Raw genomic sequence first — 13,756 nt, forward strand, 5'->3', positions numbered from 1 at the left:
TAGGCAGATAATGTGTGACGTCCTCAGTGGGAGCAGATTATATGAACACAATCATGAACAAAATCTTCAAAACTTCATTACAACAGGTTAAATATTTCTCTAAGGTCTTATATCTTATTATTTTTTTTTATTTAGGCTGTTTCAAATAATAGCAGAGTCTATAATCTTTGAGGGGTATGTTCACACGGTGTGTTTCCCAACGCTGTATGACATCACAGAAATAACTGCTCATGTCGGGAACAGAAGTTAACAGGAAGTGCAGTTAAAGGTGGTGACCGCAGTACACATAATACAACATGTGTACAACATGTGTTGCAAGATGCAACGATATGACAGGAACTGTGAAACGATGTGGTTGATTTCACAACTGACTCAAATTACCTTCTATTTTAATTTACTTGATAGGCTACATTTATTTTTTTAACCCATGTGAGTGGTTAACCCATATTTATAGTCTATGAAGGCATGATTGAATGTTTACACATAACCTTAAAAAGTTATTTATGTTTACACATAAAACCTTCACTGTATAAATGGAGCTATTTTCCAAAAAATAAAAGTCTGTAAAGTTCCTCTCGCTTCACTAGCTTGTTGTGCTACATATCACAACGCCTTGACTTTGTACTAAAGTTATTTACAATGAACAATGTAGTAAAAAGTCCAGAGGTTGTGATATGTAGCACAACAAGCTAGTGAAGCTGTAAACATAATCGTGTTCCTGCACATGCTCAGTGGCGTCTGCTTTACACAGAACTACTCTCCAGAGACTGAAAATGTGATGCTGTTATTAGTCTTTGGAGACGTTTCTAAACGAACTAACATGACTAAATTCTTAGTAATGAAGGAACATGTCACCCAGGTCAGCGATGTGACTCACTGACCTGTTTTTAATAGTTTTTGGAACAACAACAGAGGAATAAGATAACAAAACTTGTTAGTTGATCAGTTCATGAGATTTGCTGACAATAAGAAAAATATGGAAAATCACCAGACTGATTCTTTAATAAACTTATTGGATCATTTGGGCATAAATGTCAGAAATAAGTGAAGAATGCCAAAGGTGACATTTTTAGATGTGTTTTTTTTTGTCCGACCAACAGTCCAAAACCAAAATATGTTCAGTTTACAATCATGTAAGAAAAATAATAGCAAATCTTTAAATTCAGGAAGCTGCAACCAGGAGATTTTCTGCAGTTTTGCTTGGAAGACAATTAAACGAATATCAAAATCACTGCTAATTAATTTTGTCAGTAATAATTTACCCACCACTTGAACATCAGAGGGCACTCTGGAGAGAAAGTCAAGAAGCTCATTGTTGTCGATCATGTACGGATCACGAAGCTTCTTCGTGAACTTGTTCACACCTACAGAGAAGAGAGTTTAGAGTATATACGTGCATATTCTGTGTGTCGGTGTGATCAGCTGTCGGTGTGTAAATCAGGACTCACCCCATGCGAGCACGAGGTATCGAAGAGGAATGAGGTAGAGAAGAACTGTGGCCAGACATAAGGCAGTGATCGCCAACCAGCTTAGAAAAGGCACTGTCCAGTTAACGGTGCTGCAGGGGAGGGAGAGCAGAACATATAAACATATAAAAACTGCTGCTTCACATAAAAGAAGAAGGCTTCTCATATCTTTATATCTTATCAGCTGTGGTCAATCAATATTCATCTTGTGAGTTAGCCAAATTAAAAAAATGGGTTGTTCTTCTAAAACTATGAGAAGAACCCATCTGTTTGCTGTCTGTGACAAAAACACTATTTTGAAAAGTGAGGTGTAACGTGTCCCCCGTCTCCCTGGTGGAAACTACGTCCTCACTTCTTTATCCTCTCTCCGTACGATGCCACCTCGTCCAGCGCGTTCTGCACACTGATGAACACGTCCTGGATGGCGTACAGTTTATCCATGAAGCCCTTGTGCTCCGAGTCCTGACAAGAACGAGGGAAAGGTCAGAGTTTAGTCATTTAGTTCACTATACTGTCCAACATTACAGACGGATGTGCAGCTGCTTTACGATGACAACACCTTGTCGTCTTTATCCTCCTCTTCATCTTCCCATTCAAACATGGCCTCCATGGACTGCAGCAGAAACAGAAGCAATAAACTGTTAACTGATTGAAATACAGATGTTAAAGGATGTTAAAACATCAGTCAGGAGCCCAAACGAACAGTGAAACATGTTTTTCTTGCTGTAATCATTCCTCCTGTTCATACTGACCATTAGAAGATCCCTTCAGCGTCCAAATGAGTCAAATCAAGTAGATATCTTTCACCGTTACAGTCTTTTTAGTGCTAAAGTTCCTCTTTTTGTTACTATACTTCCTCTTTCACTGTTCATACGGACACCTGACTGTTGCTTTAAGACGCACTTGTAAAATTGTGAACCTGTCCTTTAATAAAGAAAAACCTGTTTTGATTGTTTTCTCACCACGTCTGTTGTGTCCCTGCTTGAGGAGAAGAAGTAGTTCCAGACCAGCAGCAGCAGTAAGGCCAGCGGCAGCATGTAGAGCTCGAAGTTCCAAACCACGACCACAAACAGCTGGGAGACAAACACGTGATCACACTCGAGACACAACATGACAATACCTGCGAGAGTGTGTGTGTGTGTGTGTTTCATACCACAAAGGAGATGATGCTCCTCTGTGCAGACTCCCATTCAAAGCAGCTGTTGATATACGTCCCGTAGCTAATCAAGACCATGATGCATCGCTTCACACGGTTAAAGTTCTGCTGCAGCAACTGAAAGACACAAAGTCAACATTTTTTTTTAATCATTTTTAACTGATATTATATATTTTTTACTGTCATCAAATCCCCTGAACTGTAGTTTATTTAGAATTATTTAGACAGTTGTACAGCATGAATCTGCTAAATCATGTTACATTTCCTGATATAACAATTTTAAAAAATCTATTGATAAAAATTTATTGTTTTATTTCACTACTATCATTTCTAATAAATTACAATATAATAATAGAATAAATACATTTTATTTATTATTATTATTATTATCATTTTTATGTGAAGATGTGGCCTGTGATATAATTGTTATTTAGAGTCACTGTGGTTTAATTAATGGTCTCTTCTTATTATGTTGAACATGTTAGTAAATAATAAATACACGTCAACATACGTGTTTGGAGACTTTTGGTTCTTCTTCGATGTATTTCTGCTCTGCAGGGACGACCGTCTTCAAAGCAGCTTTGACCTGAAGACAAAAACACTCTTAGAGCCGGTCATGTGACCGAGGCCGGGCGTCACGTACGCTATAAATAAAATATAAATAAAATCACACCCTCACTGCAGCGGCTCAGACTGACACTCACTGTGTTGTAGATGACGTCAACCTCCAGGTAGATGAGTCCTTTACTCGGACCTGTCAGCTCTTTATTCTTCAACACGTATCCTTTCTGCTCTCCGTTACGGATCTGACAGATAAAGATAGTCAGCGTTACAGTTTATACTGACGTCAAACACACTTACTAAGACTTTTGAGGAGCTTTTTAATGCTACCTGGAAATGCAGGTAGGACCAATTTAAACATGCAACATAAAAAAACTATAGAGACACTAATACAGGAGACATGTTTACTGTCTGCTCCAAAGCTTCGTCTGTCACTGCATGTGTGTGGATATTAATGCAATCCATTGTATTTGTAGAAAAACAACCTCCCACACGGAAAAATGCAATGGAACAGTCATTCAAGTCGGAAACTTGGGTGAGATCCATTTAGTTCCGACAGAAACACACCTGATGTCACAGCAACATGGCGGCGACACAGTGAACAGTAAGCAGGACGACCTTTTCATCAACTTTAACTTTATGTAGTGTTTGTGCTGTGAAATGTGTTGTAACAACTTCATAGTTGCCATTTCCATTCAGTTGATTTGTGCTTGATAGAAGTCTTAGTGTCTACTCCTCCCGTCTCTTTTTAAGTGTGTTAATCTGTTAAATCAGCTGCTGTCGTGTTGTGTTGGAATGAAAACCTGCGTGTACATCCAAACATCAGTCTGCTGCAGGCGTCCATGTTTTCCTGAGCAGACGCACCGGGATGCATTTAGATTGGAAGTCGGGAAAACCGACTCTGAACTATCGACTTCCGACTTACAGTGGATTGCAGCATTTGAATGTGAGATGTATATAGATACTGTTTAGAGGCAGCCATACGATACATATATTTATTATTTAGAGAGCGATTTTCAAGATACTCAAAGATGCTTTTTACTCAACAAGTTAAAAAAAGATGTTAGATAACTAAACAGTAACCAGTTGGAGGTTCTCAGGTTGTTTTCATCCTGAAGTGATGTGAGCAGCAGAGTTATAAGGACTTTGGATGATGAACCATAAAGAGTGTTATATTTTCTAACTACTCTCCAGAGACTGAAAACATGATGCTGTTATGAGTCTTTGGAGCCGTTTGTAAACAAACTAACATGACCAAACTCTTCATGATGATGGAACATGTCACCCAGTGCAGCGATGTGGCTCACTGATGTGTTTTTAATAGTTTCTGGAACAACAACGGAGGTCTATGGCACAGAGGAATAAGATATATCAGACTTTGATACACACACAATACTTGTTAGTAGATCAGTTCATTGTTGGTTTGGATCCAAACATGAGATTTGTTGACAAGAAGAAAAATATAGAAAATCACAGCTTTATCCTTTAGAGAAAGTATTTTCTGTGTTGTGATTTTATTTTCTGTCCCTTCCTTCTCCTCTTATACGTGCACATATGCAATTAAGTGATGCATTATGTTTCAATCGAAAATTGTTCACAAAAGAAGAAAAACTGCAGTATTTAAGTCTCCGATTGAATCTTTACAATCATTCTTTACAACTTGACCTTCACTATATACAGACGTGGTTCATCACTGGTTTAAGAGGCTGCAGATGCTCATGTTTACATGACAAATAGCCTTACATCCTCAGCTGGAGCCTTCTGGCCGTTCCAAAGTCCAGGTTTAAATCTAAAGGTGATCCTGCTTTTGCCATCAGGACCCCTCGACTTTAGAACGACCTGCCTGAGGAGATAAGGCTGCAGAATCAGTGACTTCTTTTAAATCACCTCTTAAAACCCATTTCTACCAACTTGCTTTTATGTAATGTTTGTCTTTTGGTCATCTTTCTATTGTCTTTTAATCTTTTTATCATCTCTTTATTGTTTTTCTTTGTCAGACCTGTTATTGTTTTCTGTCTCATGTCTTTGCTTTATATTGTTCTGCTTTTGCTTTGTCTGTCAAAGCTCTTTGTAAACTCTGTTTTTAAGGGTAATATATATATATATATATATATATATATATATATATATATATACATATATATAACCCTGAAACCTGTATCAGGATATTTTTTATACACTGTAGATTTATGGGATGTATAGATAACAACACACAGTTTCATGTACTCACGTGTAATAAGGGGATGGCCACTTTTCCCAGGAAGTCGGCGCTTCTGTCTCTGTCCTCGTCAAACACCGTCACCTCCAACACTGAGTGAATGTCCTTCAGATTACTGACAGAAAGAGAGGAGATCAGTTCAGACTGATGTAGAGAGCTATTAAATATCAGGTTTCAGCCAGTGATCGATCAGCACTACAGCCGCTGAAAAACTGTTAATTATTTAATGAATCTGTTGTGCTTTTTAAACATCTATCTTACATTTAAAATCAATGTAGCCTTAAAGAGCCATTAAAATAGAGCTGCAATGATGAATCGATCAATCCATGATAGAAAATTAATCTAGTTTTTCTGTCGTACATCATAATAAACTGAATTTATTTGGGTTTTGAACTGTTAGTCGGACAAAGAAATGATAACAGGCATTTTTCACTTTATTCTGATATTTTATAGACTATAATACTAATTGATTAATCTATAAAATGATCAGCAGATTGATTGATAATAAAAATAATTGATTGCAGCCATAAAATAAAACAGAATTTCTTTTTAGACATTAAATAAAAAGCAAAAATATAAGATTTAAGGTAGTTAGAAGCAGCTCCATTAAAGATATACATTACAAAATACATTAACAGTAGGAAATATAGACATAAAGAAATAAAGACTTTCTGTATTATGGAGATAAATGAATGAAACAGCTTCATGTAGACTGATGTTCACTCACAAGGTGAAGACTTTGTTCCACTCTGGATTGAGGTTCTTGTAAACCGTGTGTGTCAACAGTCTGTCGTTATTCAGCTCCAACACGCAGAAAGGATCGCTCTTACCTAAGAAACCAACATAGGTGAGTCACATTATATTAACAGCTACTGTAACATTAATCATAGATAATATAAATAACAATAATAATAAAATATATTTCATTCCAAAAGATGCAATACAATGAGCTGCACAAAGATGAAGAATAGACAGAGAAAGAAATAGGAACATTAAAAACTAAAGAAAAACTGTCTTTGTTTTACTTCTTGTCAACAAATCTCATGTTTGGATCCAAACCAACAATAAACTGCTCTACTAACAAGTATTGTGTGTGTATCAAAGTCTGATTATTCCTCCGTTGTTGCTCCAGAAACTATTAAAAACACGTCAGTGAGCCAAGTTCCTTCATCATGAAGAGTTTGGTCACATTAGTTTGTTTAGAAACATCTCCAAAGACTAATAACAGCATCATGTTTTCAGTCTCCGGAGAGTAGTTCTGTGTAAGACAGACGCTTGCTCCACTAGCTTGTTGTGCTACATATCACAACGTCTTGACTTTGTACTAAAGTTATTTACTATGAACAATGTAGTAGAAAGTCCAGAGGTTGTGATATGTAGCACAACAAGCTAGTGAAGCTGTAAATATAATCATGTTCCTGCACATGCTCAGTAGCGTCTGTCTTACACAGAACTACTCTCCAGAGACTGAAAACATGATGCTGTTATTAGTCTTTGGAGCCGTTTCTAAACAAAGTAACATGACTAAACTCGTCATAATGAAGGAACATGGCTCACTGATGTGTTTTTAATAGTTTTATTATTCAGTGCTCTCATCTTGGTTGTTGTTTCATGTATGTGGTGAAAACTTTAAGTTCTGATGGTGTTTTTAATTCTGTTCCATGACTGCGAATGTTTTACTGAAAAAGATGACTGACCCAAAGTTGTTCTGCACCTTTGAACTCTACAGTTACCACAGTTGCCCAACTTGTCGTGACTTCTCTACTGCTATAATTTTTTGGTCAATTGACAGATTATATCCGGGGTGACACTATTTATGCACTTAAATATTGCTTTAATGAATGAGAACCTTATAAAATTCTCAATTCATGCCGAGATCTTTAAGAACTGTTCAGGACATCCCTAATAAAAACATTCAGAACAACAGAGAACACATGATGAGGAAGAGGAGGAGGACTTTTGATGGTTTATTTTTATTAAAATTACCAGTCACGTCTGCAGCCATGAGTCCTTCAGCTCTCATCACCTTCACCTGCACGATGCCCACATCCTTCAAGTTAGAGAACGACCTCAACACACCCTACAGAAGGACAAAGAGAGACGTTGTTTACGCTGCAGTGATATAAATACCATCATCATCATCATCATTAGCAGTGAGAGAGCTGCTCACGTAGCGTTTGAGTATCTCCCTGCGCTCCTGCGGGTCGTCCAGCGGCGTGACGGACAGGTCAGCGATGGAGACGTGAGCCGAGGCGGTCAGCGTGAGCAGCAGCACCACATAGCCCCGGGACTCCTCCAGCGGCAGCTCCATGTGGTGCGTCTGCTCTTTAGCCAGAGTGGAGAGGTCCAACTGACAGCTGAGCGACAAACACACAACACACCGCGAGCTCATAAACTACACAACTGAGTCACAACCACAATAAAACTGAGATAAAGACCAAACAAACAGCACATACATGGTGAGGAAGGTTTTCAAATGATGGGGGACAAAATCCACAGTCCTCCTTCTGTGCAAAAAATGTATTTAAAAGTTTATCTGAAGCTAATATGAAGCTTCAGCGTCCAAATGAGTCAAATCAAGTAGATATCTTTCAACGTTACAGTCTTTTTAGTGCCAAAGTTCCTCTTTTTGTTACTATACTTCCACCTGCAGCTCAACAGGGAAACACAAAGAGGGAATTTGATGCTAAAAAGACTGTAAATGTGTCAGATATCCACTTGATATGACTAGAAAAAGGTCAGGTGTTCCATGAGATCTGTTTGACTCCCTGACGAAGGCTTTGTTTTTAAAAGTCTATATGACCATGCCATGACAATAAAGGCATTTTAATTGTTCTAAAAAAAGAGTGCTTTGGAGTTTTCTTGTATTTTTGAAGCTTCACATCAACTTTTAAATGACTGTGTGGACACACTGTGGATTTTGGCCTCCATCACTTCCACTGAAAGCACATTTGAAGGATCTTTTAATATCCAGTATGAACAGGAGGAATGATTACAGCGAGGAAAACCTCTTTCACTGCTCATAAGGACACCTGACTGTTGTTTTAAGACACACTTGAAAAACTGTGAACCTGTCCTTTAACAAAAAGAAAACTCATAATTACAGGATCATCTTCTTGTAATTATGACATAAGGCCTCAGATTTTTGGGGGCTTTAAATGAGCTTACAAATGAAACAAATGCATGCAGACATTCAAACGCTGACTGACCGTCCGATGAAGTCATCTCTCCTCCCGGTGTCTTTGTCCCACACTGTGATCTCCAACACGCCTCCCGACTCCTCGTACAGATGCAGGTCAAACTGTTCCCGCCACTGTGGGCTCAGCGTCTTTGGCACAGTCTGCACACACACACAACAGCACAGGTTTCATCCCCGAATGTAAACATCTCACCTCAGTAAACCACCGAACAGAGACTGACTGATCTGGGGTCAGGGGGGGTCGGCGTTACCTTGCTCCTGTACTTCTGGTGTCCCAGCCTGAACTTGGCGTACGGGTCGCTCAGACCGTTGGGGTCCATGGGGATGAGGTTCCGACCTTCGATGAGCGCGATGCTGACGATGCCTCTCCACAGCTGCCACTTCCGATGCATCTCTGAGAGACGTTGTGACTGCTGCTGCTGGTCCACACACACACACACACACACACACACACACACGTGCTGAGTTTTATTCATCACATTAGGAAACATGAGAGCGTCAGTTAGACTGATCATGATTTGTGACAATTTGACCCAAGTTTGGATGTGTCAGTTCTTCAAAGGTGGCTTAAGTCCTTAAAGGGGCCATGTTCATGTTCTGCTTTTTGTGGTTTTTTATCATTTATATCCTGTTCTGATGTCGGATGTTAAACATGATCGTAACGTTTTTTTTTCTACCTTGCTGATGAGCTGACATCGGTCTGTACTTTTGGTTGCTAAGGTGGTTGCTAAGGTGTTTCCATGTGTTGTTCACTCTCATATTTCAGATGTGATTCAGCTCCAACATTTACAAATGTATTTGAGATGTTGACATTTGGAGTAAAGAAGGAGAAAAAGAAGTGAAATCCTGCTACTATAGTTTGTTTACGTAAATAGTTCCTGAAGCTGACCAATCAGAACAGAGTGGGCTCATCAGGAGGCGGGCCTTAAAGAGACAGGAACTAAAACGGCCTGTTTCAGACAGAGGCTGAACTGAGGGGCTGCATAAAGGACCAGTAGAAGATCAATAAGGAGTTTTTAACTGGAAATCATGCAAATATATTCCAGTCAAGCCCCAGAATATAAATATAGAGCTGGAAATGTGTAGAATATGTGTCCTTTAATTTCAAACTCAGATACAAAAATCACTTTTGGATGGATGAGAATTAACAGGATCATTTTAGCCCCGGTGAGTTACAATAAGCCACGTTTGAAGACGAGCCAGCTGCAGCAGCTGTTCATAAGTTCAAAGTTAGCTTCATCATGACGTCAGCGTTTTAGAAGTGGAGATTTACACATCACTAAATTAAAACTAGTTGTTACATAGAGATTAGTTGCAGGATACAAAGGAGTGTCAAAGTCTGGATGCTGTTAAGCTCCCAATAAATAATTTTATTCTCTTTTTTGAGGCAAAGTTTCAATCTGTATGATCTTCCTCAGGCTTACAGATTGAAACGTTGCTTCAATAAAGAGAATATAATTATTTATTGGGAGCTTAACAGTGAGCAGACGTCACTGCTTTCTATCCTGCAATGACATTTTTCTTGTCTTGTCTGAATAATTTGCCTGGATGTGTGAACGCTTGGTTCCCCTTATTAGTATTAATAATTAGTTGTCACTAATTATTCATACCCACTAACTAACATGCATAACTGTTGCGTTAGCTAGCTGAATCAACCAATTGACACTTTACATTTCACAGCACAAACACACAAAACCTCAAATTATATGCCAGTAACGTTAGCATAATTAGCTTAGCATGATTGAACATTTCACTCTCACTGTAAACTGCATGAATACACTAATTCTTAAACACACACAAAAGATTGGCAGCTCACTTGATTTTATTTCCGGGCTTCTAAAACTTTTTGGAAGTTTTGTTACAGCTCGTGATGCATTATGAACGAGGGTGTCACGATTCTCTAAATCTATGATTCAATTTGACTTTCGATTTTAGGTCTCGATTTGACCTAAACTATTGATCTAAACTATTGAGTCTTGATTTGTAAAGATCAACAGATCGTTGGTTTATGTCGTTTACATTTTCAGATTCTTCTTTAAAAAGATGAGCTACACGGTAACAAGTGTGATATAACCGCCATATTATTTTGGAATGTACCACACTGAGGCTGTATGGTCAAATTTAAATAATTATTTAAAATGTAATAACAATAACTTAGTTCACCAGTCAACTGGGAACAAACGGTTCATCACGTAAACAAAAAGAAGAGCCACCAGATGGCAGAAGATACTTTACAACAACAGCTTGTCTACGTGTGTTGCACTTTGTCGACTATCAGCTGGCTGCACACAGAGAACAATGTTATCAGCTCATCGTCTGTCTAACTATGGTAGGAAAGAGACATCGTTTGTGTTTTAACAACATTTCACTTATGAGTTATTGATCCGGAAAGTTTGAATCTGTCAATATTCCAACTTTACCGACAAACTGGAGTTTTTCTGTCGACGATGCAGAAGATACATCAAAGATTTTCCACACGACTCCGGCAGCGGCCATGTTGTCCCAAAGTAATGTAGCTAGGGACTATAGGTAAGCTACACTGTGTCGTCTTTGAAATGTTGTTTTTTTGTTGTTTTTTTTATTCCAGACGCGCACAAGTATGAGGAGGTGGAGAGAAAAAAATACTGGGAGAATCGCTGATCCTCCTTTTGATTTCAATGGTCGAAACTGAACACTCACTACGATTGATTACCAATTTAGAATGGAAATCGTGACACCCTTTATTATGAAGGGATCTTCTAATGGTCAGTATGAACAGGACGAATAATTACAGCCAGAAAAAACATGTTTGTGAATCTTTCCTTTAAGGATCTCAACACACAGCATGTCAACTTGAACTAAAAGCCATTAAAACACGTGATGAAAATGGTCAAATGAGGCTCTAATAACACAGACAACGAAGACACGAGGCAACACGACCAACAACAACAGCGATCAGCACTGACAGAAACATGATCAGCATGAAGGCGTCAGGACAGCAGATGGGAAGCTGTGACGGCAAACAGACAGTTCAGACGGAGCAGTGATGATGACGATGATGATGATTTTACCTTAGTGGATCGTTTCCAGGACCTCCTGAGCAGCATGGTCTGAATATACATTAAAATACATTATTTCAACTGATTCCTGCAGTGGAGGGAAAGACTACTGGTTTAACTGGAGCTACAGGAAATCTTCCTTTAATACAAAATAAAATGCAAACCTGGGCCTGTATTTATCACACTGATAAAAGTAAAAATCTTTCACTTTTACTCACAAACTTATGAACAAAAACTATTTAGCAAACTGTGCTGTTAAATGATAATCATCAATAATATGTTATTGCAGCAAAATCATTGATAGAGTCGTTTTAGTCTTATATATTATTTGTATTTGAACCTTTGTTTGGACGTTACACCACTTTTTTTTACTTATTTTGGGATTTACCAGGGGTGCAAACAAACAATAAGAATAAATCTGACAGTGATTCATTATTATTATATGAATAAATTTTATATTTAGTTTCCATTTCTGACAGTTTCCTGTTATTTCATCCACATTTATATATTTATACATTATAGATATATTAGATTGTTGTTCATTTCACATATTCATTATTCCTGCAGAGTTAAAGATTTCACACTAGTACAAAAAAAGATAATTATAGACAGGACTGTGCAAAAGTTTCAGGCAGTTTAGATTCTTAATCATAATTCAACACCATCATGGAGGCGTCTGATCGTCCCAAACTTATTCTGCAGCAGGACAACGAACCCAATCACCCAACCAGAGTCATAAAGAACTACCTTCATCAACAAGAACAGATGGTCTCTGATCTCAACATCACAGAGTCAGTCTGGGATTAACATGAAGACACAGAAACAGAAAACCACAGAAGAAGAACTGCAGCAACTTCTACAAGATGCAGTAACAACCGACCTGCCAAGTACCTGAAACACTGAGGAAACTGCTGCTGATTTAAAGACAAAGCTGCTCACAGCAAATATTAATTAACTTTAGATTTACTCAACTTTATATCAAGTTAACTGATGAAACATATGCATGAAAAATCTGTTTTGTTTCCTTTCATGTGATCACTTCTTTGTAAATAGAAGTCACTTTACAAATATGTGTTACTGTTATTGTTTATTCTTGGAGCATTATTAAGTTTTATTCTTAAAAGTCGGATAAACACGAGCCCAGGAGCACTGCAGACCTTTTAAGCCACTAGGGGACGCTACAGGACAGGAACACGTTTCTAACTACAAGGAGATAAAACAAGTGATGTGCATAAAGCATCTGATAATAAATCTCTCTACCGGTGCTGAATATTAATTACGCTCATTAACTTTAATGACACTTTGATGTATCTGAGCTCTCCCGATTCTGCTGTTTGTGTTTTACTGTTGTTGTTTGTTGATATTCCAACATCTTCATCTCTGTCTCTCATTACCATAAATCTCTATATCCTCAGCCTCCTCTTCCTCCTCTCAGAGCAGAGCTGCAGCACAGACTGACAAGTTGGGCTATAATTCATTTATAAACTGAATAAAACATGAAGGAGACTTCCTCTGTTTAATATCTTAGTGGGAGGAAACCATCTTCTGACACTCTAATCTGATAAAGGATAAATTACCAGAAACTACGATTAACACTTCTTACCGTATCTGTAACATGTATGGAAGCAAAGAGAGGCCAACAGATGTGAAACTGTTCAGTAACAGAATACCTAATTATTAAATCAAAACACTACTTGCTACATAATTTAAATATTTCACTTTTTAAAAAACATCTATCTGAATTTCATTTTAAAGCTGCATTAATTGTTTTTTGGGTTTTTTGGGGGGGGATTTTTTGGCCACTTGGGGGCAGCACAACAAGCTGTAAGCACAAAACTGATGTATTATCACCAAACAGTTGCTTATTTCCACATCAAGCAGTTACGGAGCAACATTATCATTCATGTGGAGTCGTGTTTCTGTCCACCTGGTGAATGTAAGTCCAATATTCACTCTCTTTTAGCTCTGTTTTTACTCTCTACCAACTCCTGAGGGAAATATCTGGCTCTTTAGCTGCTAAATGCTCCACTATGTTCACCAGCTAGCCTACAGCTAACTGTGTCTGTTTGCCGTTTGGTGCTGAGCAGGTAGTGTACAGTGGCTTTTTAGAGGTTTTTC

At 38.1% G+C, this 13,756-nt stretch overlaps 1 protein-coding gene across 5 annotated transcripts in view; it reads right to left on the reverse strand.

The window, feature by feature from the left end:
- The window catches only part of mctp1b (multiple C2 domains, transmembrane 1b), a 41,310-nt gene that overhangs the window by 2,886 nt on the left and 24,668 nt on the right, over positions 1-13,756 (reverse strand). For 2 of the 5 annotated variants that reach the window (XM_067573911.1, XM_067573915.1), the window contains exons 6-20: positions 11,651-11,689; positions 8,852-9,019; positions 8,611-8,741; positions 7,572-7,758; positions 7,388-7,481; positions 6,129-6,231; positions 5,414-5,516; positions 3,327-3,428; positions 3,134-3,208; positions 2,620-2,739; positions 2,429-2,539; positions 2,026-2,079; positions 1,819-1,928; positions 1,449-1,558; positions 1,267-1,364 (exon numbers count right to left, since the gene is read on the reverse strand). In XM_067573911.1, coding sequence (XP_067430012.1) covers positions 1,267-1,364; positions 1,449-1,558; positions 1,819-1,928; positions 2,026-2,079; positions 2,429-2,539; positions 2,620-2,739; positions 3,134-3,208; positions 3,327-3,428; positions 5,414-5,516; positions 6,129-6,231; positions 7,388-7,481; positions 7,572-7,758; positions 8,611-8,741; positions 8,852-9,019; positions 11,651-11,689 — 1,605 coding nt within the window. The remainder of the gene's footprint in view (positions 1-1,266; positions 1,365-1,448; positions 1,559-1,818; positions 1,929-2,025; positions 2,080-2,428; positions 2,540-2,619; positions 2,740-3,133; positions 3,209-3,326; positions 3,429-5,413; positions 5,517-6,128; positions 6,232-7,387; positions 7,482-7,571; positions 7,759-8,610; positions 8,742-8,851; positions 9,020-11,650; positions 11,690-13,756) is intronic. The other 3 variants (XM_067573912.1, XM_067573913.1, XM_067573914.1) reach the window with 3 other exon arrangements.

Source organism: Thunnus thynnus, chromosome 19 (genome assembly GCF_963924715.1).
Source record: "Thunnus thynnus chromosome 19, fThuThy2.1, whole genome shotgun sequence".
NCBI classification, from domain to species: Eukaryota; Metazoa; Chordata; class Actinopteri; order Scombriformes; family Scombridae; genus Thunnus; species Thunnus thynnus.